At 42.4% G+C, this 23053-nt stretch overlaps 1 protein-coding gene across 5 annotated transcripts in view; it reads right to left on the bottom strand.

The window, feature by feature from the left end:
• Positions 1 to 23053, bottom strand: part of ULK4 (unc-51 like kinase 4) — a 572842-nt gene that overhangs the window by 309155 nt on the left and 240634 nt on the right. For all 5 annotated transcript variants that reach the window (XM_075212480.1, XM_075212479.1, XM_075212478.1 and 2 more), the window contains 2 exons: positions 21111 to 21162; positions 20905 to 20999 (listed from right to left, as the gene is read on the bottom strand). In XM_075212480.1, the coding sequence (XP_075068581.1) occupies positions 20905 to 20999; positions 21111 to 21162 (147 nt within the window). The remainder of the gene's footprint in view (positions 1 to 20904; positions 21000 to 21110; positions 21163 to 23053) is intronic.

The raw sequence follows: 23053 nt of genomic DNA, 5'->3' as shown, positions 1-23053 counted from the left end.
GTAATATCGGACATCTTGAAATAACCCTTGCTAACATCTATGCGCCTAATACGGGTCAGTCGACTTTGTTTTCACATATTTTCTCAGTGTTACACCAGACACGCAAGGGACAGCTTCTTCTGGGGGGGGGGGGGGGGGGGGGTGACTTTAACACTGTCATGTCACCATCCCTAGACAGATCAGGTACCAGACTCAGCCCCTCACCATCCCCACACACAAAAACTCTACAAAAGTAGGTAACTGAAGCCGGACCCCTTAACATTTAGTGAGCGCTCTACCCCTCATCTAGAGATTACCCATTCTGCTCATACCCCCACCAAGCCTATTCCAGAATTGATATGTTTATGGGTGTACACACATATTTCACAATATAAAGCAGGCCCACATCATTCCTAATACGTGGTACAACCACTCCATTTCATCACTCTCGGTCAACCTCTTTCATAACCCCCAGGGCAGGACCTCCAGGAAGCTGATTGAGACTCTCCTCAAATTACCTACATTCAAGGAGAACATCTCCGAAGCCATTAAAAATTACTTCAACCTCAATTCAAACTCAGAGGTCCTAACCTCTGCTATCTGGGAGGCCCATAAAGCAGTAATTCGGGGAGACATTATCCAATTTGCCTCTCATAGGAAGAAGGAGCATTCTGAAACATTCAATAACCTGTCTGCCCAACTTAAAGACCTAGAAACCCTTCATAAACAATTTTAATTGCACGCATTATTCCAACGTATACCAAAATTTAGATGGAAAATTCAGTTAATTCAGGCAGAACATACCAAATATCAACTTTGCTGGATTAACCAGACCTTCTTCAAGAAGGGGGATAAAGCAGATGCACTTTTGACCAATAGACTTAGACAGAGCTGGATTAAGGCCTTGGGGGGCCCGGGGCACTTCAGACAGGGGGGCCCCTAAGATCAAAAATTAAGGCAGTGGTTCCCAAACTTTTCAAGTTTGCGGCATCCTTAGTGTCTCCATAATTATTTCAAGGCACCCCTCCAAAATAATTACCTATCAGTCCCGTTTTATAAGTAGTTTGGTCTAAATAATGTAATAAGTATTTAGGTCAGGACGGACATACTTAGTAAGTTGTTTGCAAAAATAATACACATAAATCCAAGGGAAAAGAATACTTTTATATTGTTTTTTCTATTATATTTCTGTCAAAGAATAATTTACAGCTAACTCACTCTGTGCCCCTGCATCATCTCCACACACTCTGTGCCCCTCTGCATCCACACTCTCTGGGCCCCACTGCATCCACACACTCTGTGCCCCTCTGCATCCACACTCTCTGTGCCCTCTCTGCATCCACACACTCTGTGCCCCCTCTGCATCCACACACTCTGTGCCCCCTCTGCATCCACACACTCTGTGCCCCCTCTGCATCCACACACTCTGTGCCCCCTCTGCGTCAGCTCCACACACTCTGTGCCCCCTCTGCGTCAGCTCCACACACTCTGTGCCCCTCTGCATCCACACTCTCTGGGCCCCACTGCATCCACACACTCTGTGCCCCTCTGCATCCACACTCTCTGGGCCCCACTGCATCCACACACTCTGTGCCCCTCTGCGTCATCTCCACACACTCTGTGCCCCTCTGCACCCACTCTGTGTCCCTCTGCATCCACACTCTCTGTGCCCCCTCTGCATCCACACACTCTGTGCCCCTCTGCGTCATTGCCACACACTCTGTGCCCCTCTGCATCCACACACTCTGTGCCCCCTCTGCATCCACACTCTCTGTGCCCCCTCTGCATCCACACTCTCTGCATCCACACACTCTGTGCCCCCTCTGCATCCACACTCTCTGCATCCTCACTCTCTGTGCCCCCTCTGCATCCACACTCTCTGCATCCACACACTCTGTGCCCCTCTGCATCCACACACTCTGTGCCCCTCTGCATCCACACACTGGCCCCTCCTTCACTCTTTTGCCCCTCCATTGCTGTTTCCTATCACCATTCCCCTCCATTTCATTACTTACATACTTGACCTTCTTTCTTCTGTCTTTCTTCCAATTCGGCAGTGCCCGGGACCCAGAATCCTCTCTCCTGCAGCTTGTCACTGAATGTCGGGCATGATGCCGTCACGCTCAACATTCAATGAGAAGCAAGGAGGGAAAAGGATGCTGGGTACCATGTGCCGACAGATTGGTAATTTTTTATTATTTTTTTTTTCTTTTCCTGGCCACAGCACCCAAGTGCCAGCGCTGCAGCGCACACTTTGGGAACCTAGGAATTAAGTGCATAGTGTCATCATGCAGGAGAGAGAGTTACAAGTAGGTGGTGAATATTAAAGAGACAATCAGAGCAATTCTATCATAAAAGGAATATTTATTTAACATGTATCCAAACATAATAGTGAAAAAAAGTTTTGTATATTATATATATTTCTATACATACACATATAAACAGTGCCATGAAAAAGTATTACACCACATCCTGATTTCCTCCGTTATTACACAGTTATTGCACTTTTATAACTCAGGATGATTTTTGAACTTTAAATATTAAAATAAATATTAAAGATAACATATTAACAAATAACACTTTTTAGCTTAAGTTTTTACTATTGTTTATATAGCACCAAGTATTGGTATTTACAAAAACAGAAAAAGGACAAAATACAATGCCTCCGCCCTCACCCCACACACACTAATATTAATTCAAAATATACATTGCAAAACATGCCCAGAAAAGGCAAAAAATAAAGCACAATCAGTTCTGGACAAGAAACTGGAAAATACATATGATTCCAACTGTAGTATTAAACAATTGTTAATACAATATTTGATAAACAATATATAATGTGCATTACACATATAAATCCCAATGGCATGGGTACCCGCGGGCTCAATCATCCAGAACAGCTCGTCTCATAAAGACAAGCGCATAGGGGGAATTGAGTCATCTACTCCATGTGCTCTGATATTTCTTCAGAGCCTGTCTACTGGTGTAAGCAAACCCTTCATGACCTATCATATTATTGACCAGCACTATCCAGTGTTTGAACATAGGACTTGTAGGAGCTATTCATGTTTATTTAATTTCACATAGTCTATAGGGGTATTAGTAAGCCATATTTCAAAATATTTAAATTTAGATGTCCACTTTAACGTGCACGTACATAGAGGAGATGAACTTCCATCCAAATTTGAAAGACACTGGGGAATATTCATGGCTTAAAATCAACAGGGACAAATTCAAGCTTGTTCACTATCTTTAACAAAGCCACCAGGGAGGCATCTTAATCTGACAGAAACAAAAGCATGTCATTGGAAATGAAGCCATCTCATCCTCCATATGCACTGAATAATACCTTTAAATAAACTATTATTACATAAAGCAAACGTGTGAAAGGTAACCATTCACACATACACATGCTACAGGATGTGAATATAAAAATTTCATCTAGTTTACAAACTTGGGTTCAAAACCAAAATGAGACAACACCTCCCACAAGTACGGCCATTCAACCGAATGAAACACTTTGAGACTAAAGGGACTGAAGGGAAAGTACTATTATAGATTATGTTTTCGTGCTTTAGCTTGAGCAAAGTTTTCAATAATTGTTTCAAAGCAGATTCCTCGCATTAGTTCACTTTCAATGCTCAGAAGAGTTAATGCCTTTAGTCGCTCATCCCGCATTGTTGATCTCAATTTATTTTTTATAAGAGTTAATTTGCTAAACGAACGCTCTCCTGAGCAGTTTGTGACCATTAAGCAAAGGTACATTCTCAAAGAGACAGATACATTGGGGAAAACATCCTCAATCTTTTCTTCATACATTAACTTAGCTTGAGATGAAGGTGTGTGACAGCTCCTTCCTTTGGCAAACTGTACAAATTGAACCATTTCTTGAGGATACACTTCTTTGTCTATATCTTGTGGATAATGCTCAGCCAATTTGGTAGCCTCTTCCATTATTTCTCTGTCTGCCATTCTGCAAGAACTTAGCACAACCCTGAAACGATCTGATATAATTGTATATGCAGCAATTCTATAATTTAATGCCATTTTGAGGCAATCAATTATACGCAAGTACGTCTCCACTCGAAATTTTTCTCTTGAACATAACACGGTTTCTTCGGACTCCACACTATCCACATTGATTTTTCTCCTTCTTGTACGAGTTACTTTATAGTCTGATCTACCACATGCTGCTTTTGCTTCCCTCTCAAAGTTATCGAAACTTTCACGCAGCGAATCTAAAAAGTGACCTAGAGATTCTAGTAATTCTATAGCAACCTTAAGATCAATGGTTGTGGATTGCAGCGATTTGCTTGTCGTATTGAAACGTGAAAGAATGGTGTTCCACAAATTACACATGAATGCTATTTCCAGCATATCCATTGTCTGAGACAAGGTATCAGCTTCGTGTCTTGTAGTTGCAGTTTGTTGATTATCATCAGCAATTTCATCAAGTGCTTCTTGAATGTTTTTGTATCCTTTGGTTAAGGCAGCAGTTGCATCTGCACGAGCAGACCATCTTGTTTCGGAGAGATTCTTCACTGTGAGTCCCTGCTTTCCAAGATGTTTCAGTAACACAGACCAACGATAGGTGGAAGCAGAAAAGAATTGGTAAACACTTGAAAGAAACCCAAAGAAGCTTACAGCTTCTACACAGCAATCAACAGCATTTGATCCAACAAGGTTTAAGGAATGTGCTGTGCATGGCACAAACACAGCCAGTGGATTATATTCCTTTATCCTTGCTTGCATGCCAGAATATTTTCCAGCCATGTTGCTGGCATTGTCATAGGTCTGCCCACGACAATCCATGATATTAATGTTTTCTGACTTTAAATATTCTAACAAGTCATTTGTGAGGTCTGCAGCCTTATGACTCTGAATTCTTAAAAAAGAGAGAAAACGCTCGACAGGTATGCCATCCAACACATAACGCACAGTAACACTCAGCTGATCAGCATGGGTTATGTCTGGTGTTGAATCAACCGACACTGAGAAATATTTGCAAAGTGACATTTCCTTGACAATATGATTTGTCACCTGCTTTGCTATGACTTCAATAAACTCTTCAACAATAGTTGATGACAGATATCCTGTGTTGCCTCTTCCGCTGTTTCCAAAATCTTGGATATGTTTTGCCAGAAACGGGTCAAACTGTGCTATTAACTCTATGCACCCAAGAAAATTACCATTATACTTTGAACCAATAGTTTCATCACTTCCGCGAAAAGCTAACCCTCTCTCTGCTAAAAGTTTCACAACTGCTACTACTCTACGCAGAACTTCACACCAATATTGTTTTCTTTCCATAAACTGACGTTCCAAGTAACTGTCAACATGACCTGACTTTGCATTACGTTCCCGTGCTTGCAAAATGCAGTTTCGGTGTGCATCACTTTCCTCGTGTCTTTTAATCTTCTCTTGCGCTTTTTTCCAATCACAGAATCCATCAGTATGTGAAAACTTGTCCATTTTACTTCCCATTAGTGTACAATAAAGGCAGTAAATTGATCCCTTTGAAGCACTGTATGACATCCATTTTCGGTGATGGACAGTACCATTAGGCCAGCATCCATAAAACATGGAGTTTTTAAAGAAACGGAAATGTCCATTTGGTTTAGCATGAGAAGGAGTGTAGTAGCGTGATGACTTTTGATAATCGTCAGATTCACTTTTATTTTGACAGGTCTCTAAACCTTGGTTTAGCCAATAATCAACGGAAACAGATTTGATTGGAAACCACTTTGCAGGATCGGTTGATTGGCACTCTCCCAGTCTATCCAGAGCTTGACATTGTTCTGCATTACCTTTCCTCTTTGAAGGTCCACCATATTCCGTAAATTGGAGTCTTTCATTATCACCGCCTTCTAAACGACTAGGTCCACTGTCTTCACATTCAAAAAATACTGTACTCTTCTGAAAATGTTGGTCATTTGTTTCTGTTGAATGTCTGGTGTGACTACTTTCTTGTCCATTATCTTCACATTCGTCATCCAGAGAATTTGAACAAGTTGCCTTGGTAAGCTCCTGATCATGCCGGTCATTTGTTTCTGTTGAATGTCTGGTGTGACTACTTTCTGGTCCATTATCTTCACATTCGTCATCCAGAGAATTTGAACAAGTTGCCTTGGTAAGCTCCTGATCATGCCGGTCATTTGTTTCTGTTGAATGTCCGGTGTGTATTTCTGGTGTCCTGGTATTCGGTTCAAAGAAATAATTCAACTTCGGTATCTTCGCCAAGACTGCATCAGTACTTTGTTTCTTCTCTTTTGCAACTTTGCGCTTTTTAGCTCCTGACGGCAAAACTCTCCTTGGCATTCTGAAGGACTGGAAATAAACACCGTATATATATATATATATATATATATATATATATATATATATATATATATATATATATATATATATATATATACATATATATATATATACACACGGTATGTTAAAACTACTTACAGCTGCCTGCCTCTACTCAGATCCAATAATCTCCTTCTGGGAAGCTGGTTCGGTCCACAAAGATTTGAAGGTATGATGGCTGGATGTAATATATATATATATATTAATATTCGTACAGGTACTTTACATATGTATACATACATACATATATATATATATATATATATATATATATATATATATATATATATATATATATACACGGTATGTTAAAACTACTTACAGCTGCCTGCCTCTACTCCGATCCAATAATCTCCTTCTGGGAAGCTGGTTCGGTCCACAAAGATTTGAAGGTATGATGGCTTGATGTAATATATATATATATTAATATTAGTACAGGTACTTTACATATGTATACATATATATATATATATATATGTATATATATATATATACACGGTATGTTAAAACTACTTACAGCTGCCTGCCTCTACTCCGATCCAATAATCTCCTTCTGGGAAGCTGGTTCGGTCCACAAAGATTTGAAGGTATGATGGCTGGATGTAATATATATCTATATATAGATATATATTAATATTAGTACAGGTACTTGTAAAATGTACAAGCACCTCTGTATAAATCGCATGTAAAATAACGCCATTGGGTATAAGGCTATAAGCATTGACACGCCTACATCACCTACAGCCCACAGTAGGACACTTACAGCTCTCCCAGAGGGGCTCGCCTAGGTTGTCTGCATAAGACAAATCATTACTTACACAAAACTAAAATACTGTACATTAAAACAATCATCAAAAGGTCACATTAAAATGGGTATTGACACCACACATTAAAACTAGCATTGAAACCGCACATTAAAAATACCATTGATAACGTACACTAAAACTAACAATTATACCGCAAGCTAAAACTAGCAATGATACCGCACTTTAAAAATACAATTTATAATGCACATTAAAAATAGCAATGATACCGCAAATTAAAAATAACATTGAAAATGCACATTAAAACTAGCAATGATACCGCACATTTAAACTAACATAAAAATGTTAACGTAACACAAATTTTGACTATATATGTCTATATTCATATATGTGTGTGTAGCTATGTATATGTATATATCTATGTGTTTATATATATATATATATATATATATATATATATATATGTGTGTGTAATAATCATGCAGGACCCTCCATTTTATTAATCATTATTAAAGTTATTATCGAAGTCTGCCACTTATATTAAAGCTTTAATTAGATGACATAAATATGTGTATATATATATATATATAAATAAAAATAAATATAAATTATACATAATGTACTACAATTTTATTCAAACTTTAATATAAGTATACGGCTTCAGTAATTACTTTACTAATGATTAATTAAATATAATCTGCCACTCAATTTGCTCTACCAGCCTAATATTAATGTGTAATGTATATTTATTGAAACACTACTGATAAAATAAGTAATCATATTTAAGAAGACGCCACACAGTATGATTATTACTTGATAGCCTGATTAAATATGTAAAATGTAGCCAGAATATATATATATATATATATACATATATATATACATATATATATATATTATATATATATACATATATATATATATATATATATATATATATATTGTACTCTTACTGTTATATGTGGCTGCATTTTACATATTTACTCAATAAATACCCATGTAAGGGTTTTCTATATAAAATGAAGTTTAAGTATAATTTTTTGGTCACTCACCGTCCGACTGTATCTCTCAAATCTTCATGCAGAGGAGGAGCTGCTGCAGCTGCACATGCGCAGCAGCTCCATTTCGGACATTTTAGGTAGCAGCCACGGTGCTGCTAAGAGTGGCCGCACATCGCGCATGCGTCAGCTGTCAGTTGCTGTCAAACAGCTACTGACAGCTGTTTGATACAGAACAGGTAATGCGGGCAGCGCGGGGGGCCCCCCCGCGTGCGGAGACGGCATGGAGAGAGGTATGTCTGGTGCGATTGCTGTCAGTTGCTGTCAGACAGCAACTGACAGCAGATGAAGTGATACTGGCGGCGGGGGGCCCTCAGAGAGAGGGGGGCCCGGGGCACGTGCCCCCTGTGCCCCCCCCTTAATCCGGCTATGGACTTAGAGCGAAACAGACTACCCAAACGATCACCTCTCTCAGGGACAAAAAAGGTAATATGTCTTACAATCCTAGGGTCATCAATGACATGTTCCGTAGCTACTACGAGATCCTGTACAACCTTCAAGTGGGACAATGAGCCTCGGATGCTGACTCTCAGGCCATCCATACATACTTAAACAAGTGTTCCCTACCCACACTGTCATCTCAACAAATCTCCTCCCTAAACCAAGATATCACTGACAAAGAAGTCATACTTGCTCTAAAATAACAGAAAAATTCTAAAGCCCCAGGCCCAGACAGCTTAATGATGTTGTACTACAAAACAGTCTCCAAAGACCTAGTGCCCCATTTGACCCACATGTTTAATAATATACTACATGGAGGGAAATTTCATGATGAATTCACTCGATCCACCATAGTGGTTATCCCCAAACCTAATAAAGACCCAACCTGCTGTGCTAACTATCACCCCATCTCATTAATCAATGCTGATGTAAAAGTTTTTGCCAAGATTCTGGCGACCGGTCTAAATGCCTGTATGTCAACCCTGGTTTTCTCCAACCAGGTAGGCTTTGTCCTGTTGAAGTCGTATAATTGGATGAACGAAAGTATATTGGTTGATATTGTTTTATTGGTCGATTGCACTCAGTATGCCACACTACACGTGGCATATTGCGATCGCACGGTAAAATACGCACGTACACACTCGCATTACAACATTTAGTTATTTATGTAAATTATATTCATATTGGTTCCGTTACACTGTAATTTATGAGCAGATAGTATTTAGTTTAATATTAGTTTATATAATAAAATTATATGTACACTTCAGTGTTATTTAAGGTTCAGGTTATAGGAAAGGTGTCATGTCTAGTATCATATTAAACCCCTATTCACCAGCAGCTGTCCGGTGCCTTCGGCGAAGAGATCGCACATTGCATACCCTAGTTATTGATGTTAGGGAATAAACCTTTAATATGATACTGACCATAAAATGCTAATAGACTAATTGTAACTGGAGATTCAGGCGGGAAGAACAGAGCTCATCCCCTGGAGAGATGACCCCCACCTTTGGATTCCTTAGATTGAACCAGCCTATGACCTGTTTACCCTGGACCCATCTGATGTCTGGACCTATAGAAGCAAGCCACGTCTTCTCTATTGTTCACTCTGTAACACTGACTGTATATATAATCATAGCTGCACCCCCACTAGTCTCAGTCTACTCTGATCACAGTATTCAAGGGTGAATTACTGTTCACTGGTGCCCGTGGTTAGCGCAGCGGTATGTATGTATCTTTTGGTATTGGCTGTACTGTACTGTATCTTAATATAATAATGTATTGAACTGTTAACTATTTACATCTGCTAAATTAAATCACTTTGTGCGTTGGAAACACAACACAATCGCCTATGCAATGCTTATTTGAAAACGATAGAATTATTTTAATTGTCCCTACTAGGCAAGCTCTGGACAACACTAGGTGGACTATAAACATTATTGCACATGGTAACAAACACAAAATCCCCACGGTCGTCCTGGCTTTAGACGCCGAAAAGGCCTTTGACAGGCTTTCATGGCCTTTAATGTTCCGCACACTCAGGCTCTACGGTTTGAGCGGGGGGTTCCTACCTGCTATTCAGACTCTATATCACCGCCTGTCTTTGACAGTGTTGACCAATGACTCATTGTCATCCGCTTTCTCTTTGAGCAATGGCATGAGACAGGGGTGCCCCCTAACGCCATTGCTGTATGCATTGTGTATTGAGCCATTGGCAGCTACAATCCGGCAAAACCCAGACATATATGGGATTCAGATAGGGCCACACCATTTCAAGCTATCTTTATTAGCTGATGACGTCTTATTTACGCTTTCCAACCCCCTAATCTCGCTTCTGAACTTGCTAAAGGAGTTGGCGGAATATGGTTCACTGTCAGACTACAAAATCAGTAACTCCAATTCAGAAGCCCAGTCACTCCAAGTCTCTAGGTCAAATAATGCTGCGCTAGAATCCTCGTTCATTTTTCAATGGTGCCCTAAGGCCCTACGTTATTTACGGGTCCAGATTAAACAGCAGTTTCAGGCCAACTATACCCCTCTTCTTGAATTAATAAAACAAGACCTTCTGAAGAGGGACTTGCTTTTTATCTCCTGGTTTGGTAGGATTAGCGTCATTAAGATGAACGCCCTATCCCGGGTCTGATACCTGTCTCAAACATTACCCATACTAGTATCAGGTACGTTTCTGGCAAATTTGTAATCAATCTGTGGTAAATTAATCTAGCAGGTGAAAAAAATTTTTTTAGGCATAAACGTTCATGTCTAGTCCACTCAATATTTGCGGTACAGACTATCTCTTATTGAACGCTACTATCAGGCGGTCAACCTCAGCCATATTGTTTCCTGGCTGTCAGCCCCAGGGACTAAGAAATGGGTTGACCTAGAAAACGCACTTTCACCAGCTCACATCCTGAAGTTTCTTCCCTGGCTCCCCCGGAATCAAAGATCAGCTTCAGTTTACTCTCATCCCACTATTCAATTTACACTTGATATATGGGACAAGATTCACAAAAAAACAGAAACTCACAACATTCCCCTCCCCCCTCACACTGCTATGGCACCAACCAGATTTCCAGGCGGGAAATTCTACCTTATACTCATCACCGTGGCAGAAAGTTGGCTTCACTCAGTTCACCCACATTCTGGGTGAATATGCCCCACAGACATTCCCAGACCTGGGTGAGAAGACAGATCTTCCTTCATCCTCGTACTTTGCTTATATTTAAATATGCGGCTTTATACAAGCCCAATGTAAAACGACCAAACTGTATAAGCCAGCAGCTTTTCAGAGGAGTTGTATATACTGGATTGGAGCACGAGGATTGGTATTTTTTGTTTACCACACCTTCCTGAAACCTGAAGTTGTCCCCATTGAACCATTTGAGGCCGCATGGGAAATTGACACTCAGAAAAAATTGGTTTAAGAGGGACGATCCCTGCTCAGACTTAGGATCTCCAAGATCTCCAATAATACGACGAGTAGAGAAAACACTTACAAAGTATATAGAAGGTGGTTTATGGTACCAATGGGATTACACAAAATTTATCCGGGGACATCGGATCTATGCTGGAGGGCCTGTCGGGTCTTTCTTTCATATTTGATGGCTCTGTCCTAGCATTTCCAATTTATGGATCCAAGTTTCTGCTCTCCTCCCCAGAATTTTGGGCACTGAGTTAACCCCGGATCAAATGGTCATGCTGTTTTGCTTCCCAGTCAAATCCCTTACTAAACACATATCTGTGCCACAAGGCGTATGCAGATATCTAAAGACTTGAAGCCCCCCCCCCCCGCCCTTCGTGCCTCCAAAGCATAGCTTCTCGTGTCTGTTACTTGTCCTCAATATGAAATATATCGCCAGTCTCATCCATGACAGAATCTCACACTTTCACAAAGTGTGAGACCTCTGATACTCCTTCTACCATTCTTCATTGTCTGGTACCCAGTAAAACACTCCACTTGTCTACAAGATGTAAGCCTCATATTTTTCTCTTTCTGATTATTTCTGCACTTAGTATGCCCCGTGGAGACAGAGAGGGGACCCTCCCCCCTCGGGCTATTTCTTAACCCTTTATTTGGGGTCGGGGGGACCCAATTATCTTCTATGCTGTTCTGTGCTCTTGGGAGGTTAATGCGCGGGACGCATCACCTCTTGGGGCTATATAGAACCCCTCCCTCTTTCTCTACAGCTTCTCAGCTTTTTCTTTTTTCTCCTCCCTAATCCTTCTCCCGCTTCCCTTTTTTTTTTTTTTCCAAGACAGGGAAAAATATATCATAGGGAAAAAAATAAAATAAGAATCCAGCTACATGTATCTCCACTAAGAATAAATAAAGCAATACAGATGAAACTTTAACGTCTTACTGGATCCATTACTACAGACACCGTCTTTGTAACTTTTGCACTGTCAATGTATTGCCCTATGTCTGTTTTTCTCTGCCTCATTGTCCTTTCTATGCAAATATTGGAATGCATGTTATTGATTAAAGAGATTTAAAAAAAAAAAAAAAAGTGCACCAGAGAAAAGCTTTGAAGACATTCTAAAGGACAGGAGGCCAGAACGTGTTTATGTTTAATGCAAAGTATCCCTCTCAATGCGCCACCAAATCACTACCCATACACATAAGAGTATGCCACAAAGGATTAAAGTTCCAGAATTTAGTCTCAGATTGTGGCATAAGGTCAACCAACAGCAGGAGAGGTGAGTGAACAGAAATACCCATAGGTAGATAATCCACCTTCCTAATCATGAGATTCACACTATGGGAAACTAAAGCAAGATCAATGCGGGAGAAAGAGTGGTATGACATAGAATGACAGGAGAAGTGCTGAAGATGGGGAAACCGAATTCGCCAGATCAATCCCATGTCCGCCTCGAAAGGAGAAGGGCCCAATATAACAAGTGAGGGTACCTCCCGCCATCTATCAAGATCAGCATCTATTACATTGTTAAAATCGCCCATACATATTACTATTGTATGCGGGGAGAGAGCAATAAATATAGCTGCCTTTCAGAGATGCTCAGAACTGAAACGTGGACAGGACGTAAACAGGCAAAATGTAAGTGGGGAAGTATCTACGAAAGCGTGAAGAAACACGTAGCAAAAATAGGGGTCTACCTAAACCTGCTGCAGCACAAAACGCAAGCTTTTCTTAACCAACACTGACACTCCACAAAAGTTAGGGGAATGCACAGTATGATAAGCCCACCCACTATTTCTTGAGAGCCAGAATGTGGCTGCCTATAAGATGTGTTTCAACCAGGCACGCTGTCAGAGTTGTACTTTTTAACAAGAGACATTTTGACTTTATCGTTAAGGCCCCTCATGTTCCCTGAGAGCAGCAGAAGTCCCCCAGCAGCCCCACTATCCAAAGGCATCATACAAGGCACAAACACGGGTTCTATATATATCTCCAAGTGCCTAGCTCCGCCTATTCAAGAAAATAGAGACAATAGAAATTAGAATCGAGAGATACAGGAAGAGCAAGGAACAGCACTGTCCCAAACTGAAAACATGGGCAAGTAAGCATGCACAGAGATTATTAAGAGCACTAAACCAGGCATTGCACAAAGCTATCTCTAGCTACCAAACCCCTGTCCAGAATGGTTGGAGTTGAAAATAGAAATAAGTATCCTCACATAACACAGACATGAAAAAATAAAATAAAATAAAACTTATCAGCAAATAAAACTTGAAATTCCAAACATTCATTATAACACACCCATTGGAAAGGAGGATAAAAACAGTTATGATCCTAAATACCTGAAGAACCATCCCCCCATTACCTAGAAAAGGCTCAACAATGGTATACCTAGGACCCAAACAAAAACCCAACTAAGTAACGAACAGAAAGCTACCTGCTAGTAGCGAGGAACTCTCCTGAGATACATTATCAACATATTGCATATCTCGCAAAAATTTTACATCCTACTAAACAGAGCAGTGAAACAGATAATATATTAGGAATGGCATAAAAAGCAGTGTGTTGCTTTGGCCTGCCGTCCAGTCAATCAACCGCCTCCTTAGGGATAGAGAAAAAGTGGGACTGGCCAACCACTATCACTTGAAGCTAAGCAGGAAACAACATTGCATAGGGAAGTTGGGAAATTGCAAGTCATTGAGCCTCTTATTTATTTAGGTCAATTGGGCCCGACTCTTCTGAACCTCAATTGCACAATCAGGGATTACTGAAACTGTGATTTTCAAACTTAAGAGGCTAGATTGCCATGAAGCTGTTGGCACTGTTGCAGAATAGCTGGCTGCACGTTAATAAAAAAAAACACACACTTCTCTGTCTCTCCTCCCACTGATCTGGACAAGTTAAATGATGAGTGGGACAGCGGGACAGTCCACCAAAATTGGGTCTGTCCTTTTGGAATTAGGGCAGTGATGAGGTATGCTTACAGACTGATTTATTGAAACTCATGTTGTGGTGACAACGGCCCTTTGCCTGTGCATTAAATATTTTAGCGCTGTTTCCAGCAGTGCTCCCCTCTTGTAGGTATTTTGCCAGAATCACTAGTTTCATTGTCCCAATTTATGTCTTGATATAAATCCACCCATGGGGTGAATCACATGTTTGTTTGATGCACATGTTTGTTTGATGCACTTTCAATGTGTAATAATAATTTAATGTAAGTGCAATAATTTATGCATGACTCTCTCCATGTTTACCATTACAAATGATACAATTTCATAGTTTTCACAGATATCCTACTGCAAGGCAGGTCATAAACAGGTTTTTATACATACATAAACTTCCCATTCCCTATCTTTCTTACACATGATATGTACTTCCAAATTTACTGCCTAGCGATGACTTTCATCCATCCAGATCCAGAATATGGGCTTCCAGATAAGCAACGGTCTCCCATCCTGTATAACTTTATTCACCCTAAAACAATTGTTCCATAAGTACATGATTTACACTCTGTGGTATTATCAATCATACATACCTCCCAATATTTGTCCCTCCGGCAGTGGGACGGTGGCGTGGTCATTGGATACTGGGGTTGTGGTCGTGGACACACCCCCAGGGGTGTGCCTAGTGCATTTGAAGCGCTAGGATGCAATGTTTCGTCCTCCAGTTCAAATCTCTTCATTGCCATGCGCACTCCCTGTTATCCGCCGGGCCTCGGCGGTAGCCTCGGGTGCAGAGGACCACTAACCGGTATTAGCGCCACTGAACTAGCAGGTGCAGAGTCTAATGTGCCCCTGGTGTTTGCCAGGGAACCCCGCAAGGAGGTTTGGACTTCGCTACTCAGGGCATGTAGGTCGCGGTCCTACTACCAGTTGCCGCTGTAGTGGTAAAGGAAGGTCAGACGGTCCGGTTCAGAAGCCAATCGGGAATGTGCGTTACCAAAGAGAGATCCAAATGGGAAGTCAGAAAGGCCAAGGTCGCAGGAACAGAATGGGGCAGAATGCAGGAGAATGGTCGACAAGCCGAATCACAACAGAGAAGCAAAATACAGAGGAGTAGTCGGGAGCACCGGGTCAGATCCACATAGTAGACATAGAATAGCAATAATGCTGGAGACAGGAACCTGTTACTCTGGCATCCTAATGGCGCCAGAACAGGGTGCAAATAGAGGCAGGAAGCTAGAAATAGGAGGAACAGAAGGGGCGGAAAGACACGCTGACCGCCGAATGGAAGAGTCCCATTGCCTAGCAATATGACGAGTCATGAGTGCACGCACCCGACATCTAGAATACGGCTGGGGACCCTGCATACCAGTTGCTAGGCAGCAGGACGCCCCCGGCCGAGACTTATCAGGCGGCCATCCCCACACAGCGGAAGAATAGCAGGGGCGACGCCTGACATTACCATAGCAGTGAACAGAATCTTCCCCAACCTTCCCACCGATCAGGGCAAAGCCTTTAAATCGGGACGGTCCCACCTAAATGGGGATAGTTAGGAGGTTTGAATCATGCCTTACATGCTGATTTATTATTATTATTATTAATTTTTATTTATAGGGCGCCAGAAAGTATCCGTAGCGCCGTACAGGGACAAACAATGGCACAGTACAAGGTGAAACAGCACAGTACAAGTAACAGTAAGCACTATAACTCTGGGGGCTCAGGCACAGCATGAAAGAGAGGGAGGGAGGGGAAAAGTGAGTATAGGCAGGTAACTATGGCCCAAGAGGGTGGGCACAGATGACAGGTTGAGAGTCACTGAGGGGAGCAGAGAGAAGCGAGAGGAGACAGAGGGCAGAGGGACCGAGAGGCGGTGAGCAGAGTAGCTGCAGAGCGCAGTTAAAAGTGATGGAAACAGGAGGTAGGAGAGCCCTGCTCAAGGGAGCGAACAATCTAAAGGGAGGGGAAGACAGACAAGACACATGGATGAGACGGAGAGACGGGAGAAACGGAGACGGAGTCGAGGAAGGGGGAGAAGGGAAGAAGGGATGAGAAAGAGAGGTAGCCAACCGGTGGGAGTTTAGGCATGAGACTGGAAGGCTTTAAGGAAAAGGTGGGTTTTTAATGTTCGTTTGAAAGAGGACAGATTAGGGGAAGTTCTGATGAAGCGGGGGAGCTTGTTCCAATGAAGGGGAGCGGCGCGGGAGAAGTCTTGGATACGTGCGTGAGAGGAGGTAATCAGAGGGGAAGAGAGGCGACGATCATTGGACGATCGCAGTGGGCGGGAGGGAGTGTGAATAGAGATAAGGTTAGAGATGTAGGGAGCAGTGGAGTTGGCGAGGGCCTTGTAAGTCAGAGTGAGGAGCTTGAAAATTATTCTGTAGGGGAAGGGGAGCCAGTGAAGGGCTTGGTAGAGTGGGGAGACAGAGGTGGAACGGCGAGAGAGGAAAATAAGCCTAGCAGCGGCGTTAAGTACAGATCTAAGGGGAGCGAGATTAGAGAGGGGGAGGCCGATAAGGAGAAGGTTGCAGTAGTCCAAGCGGAAGATGATCAGAGAGTGGACGAGAGATTTGGTGGCATCCTGGGAGAGGAAGGGCCGAATGCGCGCAATGTTGCGAAGCTGGAAACGGCAGGATTTGGCGAGAGAGTGAATGTGAGGGGCAAAGGAGAGAGAGGAGTCGAGGATGACACCTAGGCAGCGGAGTTGGGGAACAGGGGAGATAGAGGAGTTGTCAACATTGATAGAGAGGTCAGAGGGGAAGGAGGTACGAGAGTGAGGAAAGACAATGAGTTCAGTTTTAGCAAGATTGAGTTTAAGAAATCTAGAGGACATCCAGGAGGAGATGGCAGAGAGGCATGCGGATACCCTGGAGAGAAGGGAGGGAGAGAGATCAGGAGAGGAAAGGTAGAGTTGAGTGTCATCAGCATAAAGGTGGTACTTGAGGCCGAAGGAGCTGATGAGTGCACCCAGAGAAGAGGTGTATAGTGAGAATAGTAAGGGTCCAAGGACAGAGCCCTGAGGGACCCCGACTGGAAGGGAGGAAGATGGGGAGAGAGAATCAGAGGTGGAAACAGAGAAGGAATGGTCGGCAAGGTAAGAGGTGAACTAGGAGAGGACGGTACCGGAGAGGCCAATTGACTGAAGGGTGTGAAGCAGGAGGGGGTGGTCAACGGTGTCAAAGGCCGCTGAGGGGTAGAGGAGAATCAGGAGGGAGTAGTGGCCCAGGGCTTTAGCCGAGAAGAGATCGTTCGTAACTTGAGCCAGGGCAGTTTCAGTGGAATGGAGGGGGCGGAAGCCTGATTGGAGAGGGTCAAGGAGGGAGTGTTCAGAGAGGTAGGTGGAGAGACGGTTGCAGACAAGTCTCTCGAGTATTTTGGAGGCAAATGGGAGAAGGGAAATGGGGCGGTAATTAGAGAGTGAGGTGGGGTCAAGGTTGGGTTTCTTGAGAATGGGTGAGACGAGAGCATGTTTAAAGGCGGAGGGGAAGATGCCGGTGGAGAAGGACAGATTAAAGAGGTGAGCGAGGTGGGAGCAGGTGGAGGTGGAAAGGGAACGAAGAAGGTGAGAAGGGATGGGGTCCTGGGGGCAGGTAGAAGGGGGGGAAGAAGAAATGAGAGTGGACTTCCTCACCCGAGGTGGAGCGGAAGGAGAGAAGGGGTTGGGAGCTGGGGGGAGAGGGGGGGAGAGTGTAGGGGGGAGGAAGGGCGAGAGGGGGGGTGGCGGAAGAGTGGGTGGAGGAGGAGATTTCAAGTCTGATGGCTGCGATTTTAGAGGAGAAAAAGGTGGTGAAGTCAGTGGCAGATAAGGAGGAAGGGAGGAGGGGAGGGGGGGGGGAGACAGGAGAGTGTTAAAGGTAGCGAAGAGGCGGCGGGGGTTGGAGGACTGGGAGGAGATGAGGGATTTAAAGAAGGAGAGGGCAGAGCTGTAGGAGGAGAGGATAAACTTGAAGTGGAGGAAATCAGCCAGGGAGCGAGATTTTCTCCAGTGGCGTTCGGCAGTACAAGAGCATTTTTGGAGGAAGCGGGTAAGTTTGGAGTGCCAGGGTTGGGGATTGGAGCAGCGAAGGCGAATGGCATCAAGGGCGGAGGAGAGGGTTTGGTTATAGAGGGAGGCCGCCTGATTAGGGCAGGACAGGGTGGAAAGGGGAGAGAGGAGAGTTTTAAGAGAAGAGGATAGAATAGCAGGATCAAGGGTGTCGAGATCGCGCCTGGACCGGGTAGATTTGGGTGGGGGGAGGGGTTCAGGAGTAGAGGAGAGAGAGAATGAGAGGAGATGGTGGTCCGAGAGTGGAAAGGGGGAAATAGAGAAGTCGGACAGACTGCAACAGTGGGAGAAGACAAGGTCAAGGCAGTGACCAAGGCAGTGGGTAGAAGAGGAGGTCCATTGGGAGAGGCCAAGGGAGGAAGAAAGGGCGAGGAGTTTGACGGAAGCAGGGTTGGTGGGGTTGTCAATAGGGATATTGAAGTCGCCGAGGATAATGGAGGGGATGTCAGAGGAGAGGGGGTGTGGGAGCCAGGCAGCAAAGTTGTCAAGGAAAAGGGAGGAGGGCCCAGGGGGACGGTATATGACAGAGACGCGGAGATGGATGGGGTAGAAGAGACGGATAGAGTGGACTTCAAAAGAGGAGAAGGAGAGGGAGGGTTCAGGAGGAATGAGTCTGAAAGTACAGGTGGAGGATAGGAGAATGCCAACTCCACCGCCTGGGCGGTCTCCAGGTCTGGCGGAGTGGGTGAAGGAGAGGCCGCCATAGGAGAGAGCGGCAGGGGAGGCAGTGTCGGAATCAGTGAGCCAGGTTTCGGTAATGGCAAGAAGGTTAAGAGAGTTAGATAAGAAGAGGTCATGGATAGAGGGGAGTTTGTTGCGGACGGATCTAGCATTCCAGAGGGCACAGGAGAAAGGGAGGGAGGGGAGAGGGGAGATGGGGATAAGGTTGGCAAGATTCTCAAATTATATGAGGATAGTTACTGTAAAATGAAGGACCTTAGTTTTGATTATTTAGAACTAATTTTTGCAATATGAGTATAATACTAAAATATTATTATGGCAATTTTAGAAACTACTACAAAGTAATCTTTTACCCTAATTTAAAAAGCTAAGCACAAATGAGTACAAAAATAAATCACAACCTTTTACACAATCTTTTCACATGGAAAACAGTGTTTGTAAAGCTATCCTTAGCTGTCCTATTAACTAATTTTGAACTATGGCCTTGCGTTATACTATGCCCTTTTTACAAATGCTCTTTTCGGACAATTGACAGGAAGACATAGTATCATTTTCTATATTTTACTCTCATATAGCATAATATAATCATTTATAGGTGTTTGTAGACAGCTAGGCCATGGAAGCCACATGGAGCAATCAGCAGTAGCAGCCAGCATTGTATCATGATTACTAGATTACTACACAATGAATAACTGGGTACCATTAGGACGAAAAAATATGCAAAGAACCCATTTAATATATGTGTTCTCTGTTTTTGTAAAGCCTTTTCAAAGAGAAATAGGTGCTGATTTGCTGCTCTATTCTCACACTGCCTTATGCAATAGTGTGACCCTGCTTTCTGTAATTTAAGATGCTGTCAGGTGACATACCATAGTCAATAACAGTTATGGCAAAAAGTGAGCCTTAATTGCACAGAAAGCGCATAGTCATACGTAAACTGAGATGGCACACAAGGGGGTAGTCAGAGAAAAGTTGGGTTGGCACATAAAGAAGGTAGTCAGGAATAACCTCTATTGGCACACAGAGAGGTTAGTCAAAAGTAAGCATGACTGGCACACAAAGCGGGTATTCAGGAGTAAGTTGGGTCATACATAGTCACAGTGAATCCAACAGGAAGTGGTTCAGGTAACAGGAGCAGTACAAGCAATATCTTCCAGCAAATTCATATTCAGGAAGTGCCAGTTTATAGGCTTAAACAGAAATCAAGATGGATTCTTGTCAAGTAATCCTGGCCATCTTGGCTATGGGCAAGTTCAAAACCAAGTGGTAGCCTCTAGTGGTTGGAAGTAAAAATGTCAGATTATATTTGTAAATGTCAGAACAATGCAATATATTGTGTATATTCTTTTGGTCTATGCAAAATAATTAACATGTTTAATTTTATACGCTAAAAGCTCCATCTACACACACACACAAAAACAAAACATTTTATTTCAACAATTGAAAATAAATCACTATTATGCGGCTGAACACTTTCAATTTTATTTTAATACATTTTAATTTTATTTCAATTATTATACATCTCGATCATATAATAAGAGATGCAATGATGTAGAGCCATTATAACATTACAAAATGAGATATAAAATTGGGACTGCTGCTTTAGAATGCTTCACAGCTTAAATAGTTTAAGCATGACCCTAAACGCTAGTGATTGCTTGGAAGGCCTATGGGAATTGCTCCAACTAGTAGGAAAATATTGTTTCAAGTGCTGCCAAGACTTACTGGGGAGTGGTGAAGTGTCAACAAGACAGGATGCTGTGTTACAGCTTCAAACGCTGATAGAGCTGTCCTGATTAGTTCATCTGATGCAGGTTGACCTGGTCACAAAAAAAAAAAAGCCATTGTTGTATAGTAGGACTCTTGGTGACTCAATTAAGCTTTGTTCTAGTAATGCTTTCATGTTGTGGATTGCCCTGAGATGCACTTACCCACTGCTCCTTCCAAATTAGTCTCACCAGTGTCCACAGATTTAATTAGATTCTGCAAAAACATGAAGAATATCCATTATTTTAAGCTATTTTCTGCTTTATTCTTTCATAACAGTCATAACAGTTAATGATGCATACACAGGAGATATACTTTTTCTCTCTAAATCTTAGTTTAAGTGTGGTTTGCAAAGATAAAACAACTTATACTCTTCATCAATTCAATCTATCATTCCATATGCATGCAGAAAATATGCCCACAGGCTTCCCCACTTGACATCATACAAGAGGCAAAGATATAGAGCTCCTAAAATGGTACGCAGTGCACATATCTTCTGAATAGTTTGCTGAATTAAGGTTGCTGTATGTTTCATTAACACTGTGGTATCCCATCACAGACTGGGCTATGTAAAGACAAAAATTGGAGTCAGGATGCCACTTGTAGGCTAAATACACTGAAGTATGACTTTGTATGCAGGTTGAATGGACATTGCAAAGGACACTGGACAATGTCTGGGACCTCACATCTCTCTCTCTCTGTGTATGTATATATATATATATATATATATATATATATATATATATATATATATATATATATATATATATAAAAAACACACATATGTAGTTAACCCTCTGTATCTATTTTATGGCTAACATGATACCACCCTACATTTGGAGGTCCAGTGGAACATATCTGTGAAGATACCGGGTTGTCTGGCCCAATTCTACCCACTTCACTCTGGCTGGCCACCCACGGGTGCCTTCCTAGGCCAGTGAAACCTACACAGTGCCTTCTAAGGTTCTTATTAGTCACTAAGGCAAATGCAGTTAGAAATTAAAGCAATACATTTCTTGTAATAGAAACCATTACTAGATTAATATGTACACACAGTACATAAATGCCAGGCAGGTTTACCACATCATCTGTCCCTTACTCCACTAGCTTAAGGAGCTACATTCACCTGGATGTCCTGTCTTAAAGACCCATGGAGTTCTCTTAGCTGCAGCTGTAGTCCATTGGTAGAGAATGAAAACCCAAAATCAGCTACACTGCCACTTTCATGAATCAAATCTCAGAATAAATATCTTCCCCCCTGGAGTGGCTCCTTATATCTAGGGTCAACTTTCCACAGTGCATTCCCCTCCCTGGGCCTCTCCTTGTTAAACATTGGTGAGTCCTGGACTAGGGCGGTTGGAGATGGGAGTGGGGATACGCTGTAGTTCCACAGAACCTCCCCCTCCAGATTGTAGACCAAACGTCTGGAGTAGTCTTGTAAAAACAATGGATACTAATTAGTCGCCCCCCTCACCAGTATCTTGCAACCTGATCCCTACCCATAACCCCCCTGGCTTCACTTTAAGGACAATGAATAACAAAGCCACTGCCACATCAACAATATACATATTTACAATGAGCTACAATGTCCTCTTATCCACATGTAATTAGACACTGCAGTTGTACTCTGTTAAGCTGGGGAACAAAAGCAAGGGCTATAAAAAAGTACTTGCTATACTCTACATTATGTGAGAAACGAGGGAGAGGCTGGTTAGGGTGATATTAATAACTCGTTTCACCACAATATCCAAGAAAACTGAACATAGAAATGAAATTGAAAATTCTATCAAAAACCAATCATTGCACTCTTTTCACAAATCCCTGTCAGGACCTGCCACAGAAATTATAACATGGGATCTACAGATCCCCCCCCCCCCAATACTACAAGAACATCTGGTGAGGAACAAAATCAAAACACAAATTAAAAATGCTTAGGTGTTTTTAATTTGCTTAGGCATTAGGCAGGATTGGGTAGATTTCACATTGGACAACAGAGAAACACTGTGCTGTAAATCCATCAAACCATTTGCAAAACAAGACATCAGAACAGAGATGAAACATCCATACTGCATAGATTGTTGTATTCATTTGTTGATCTATTTCAATT

This window comes from Mixophyes fleayi, chromosome 5 (assembly GCF_038048845.1).
Source record: "Mixophyes fleayi isolate aMixFle1 chromosome 5, aMixFle1.hap1, whole genome shotgun sequence".
Classification (NCBI taxonomy): Eukaryota; Metazoa; Chordata; class Amphibia; order Anura; family Limnodynastidae; genus Mixophyes; species Mixophyes fleayi.
This window is presented reverse-complemented; position numbering and strand designations above follow the sequence as displayed.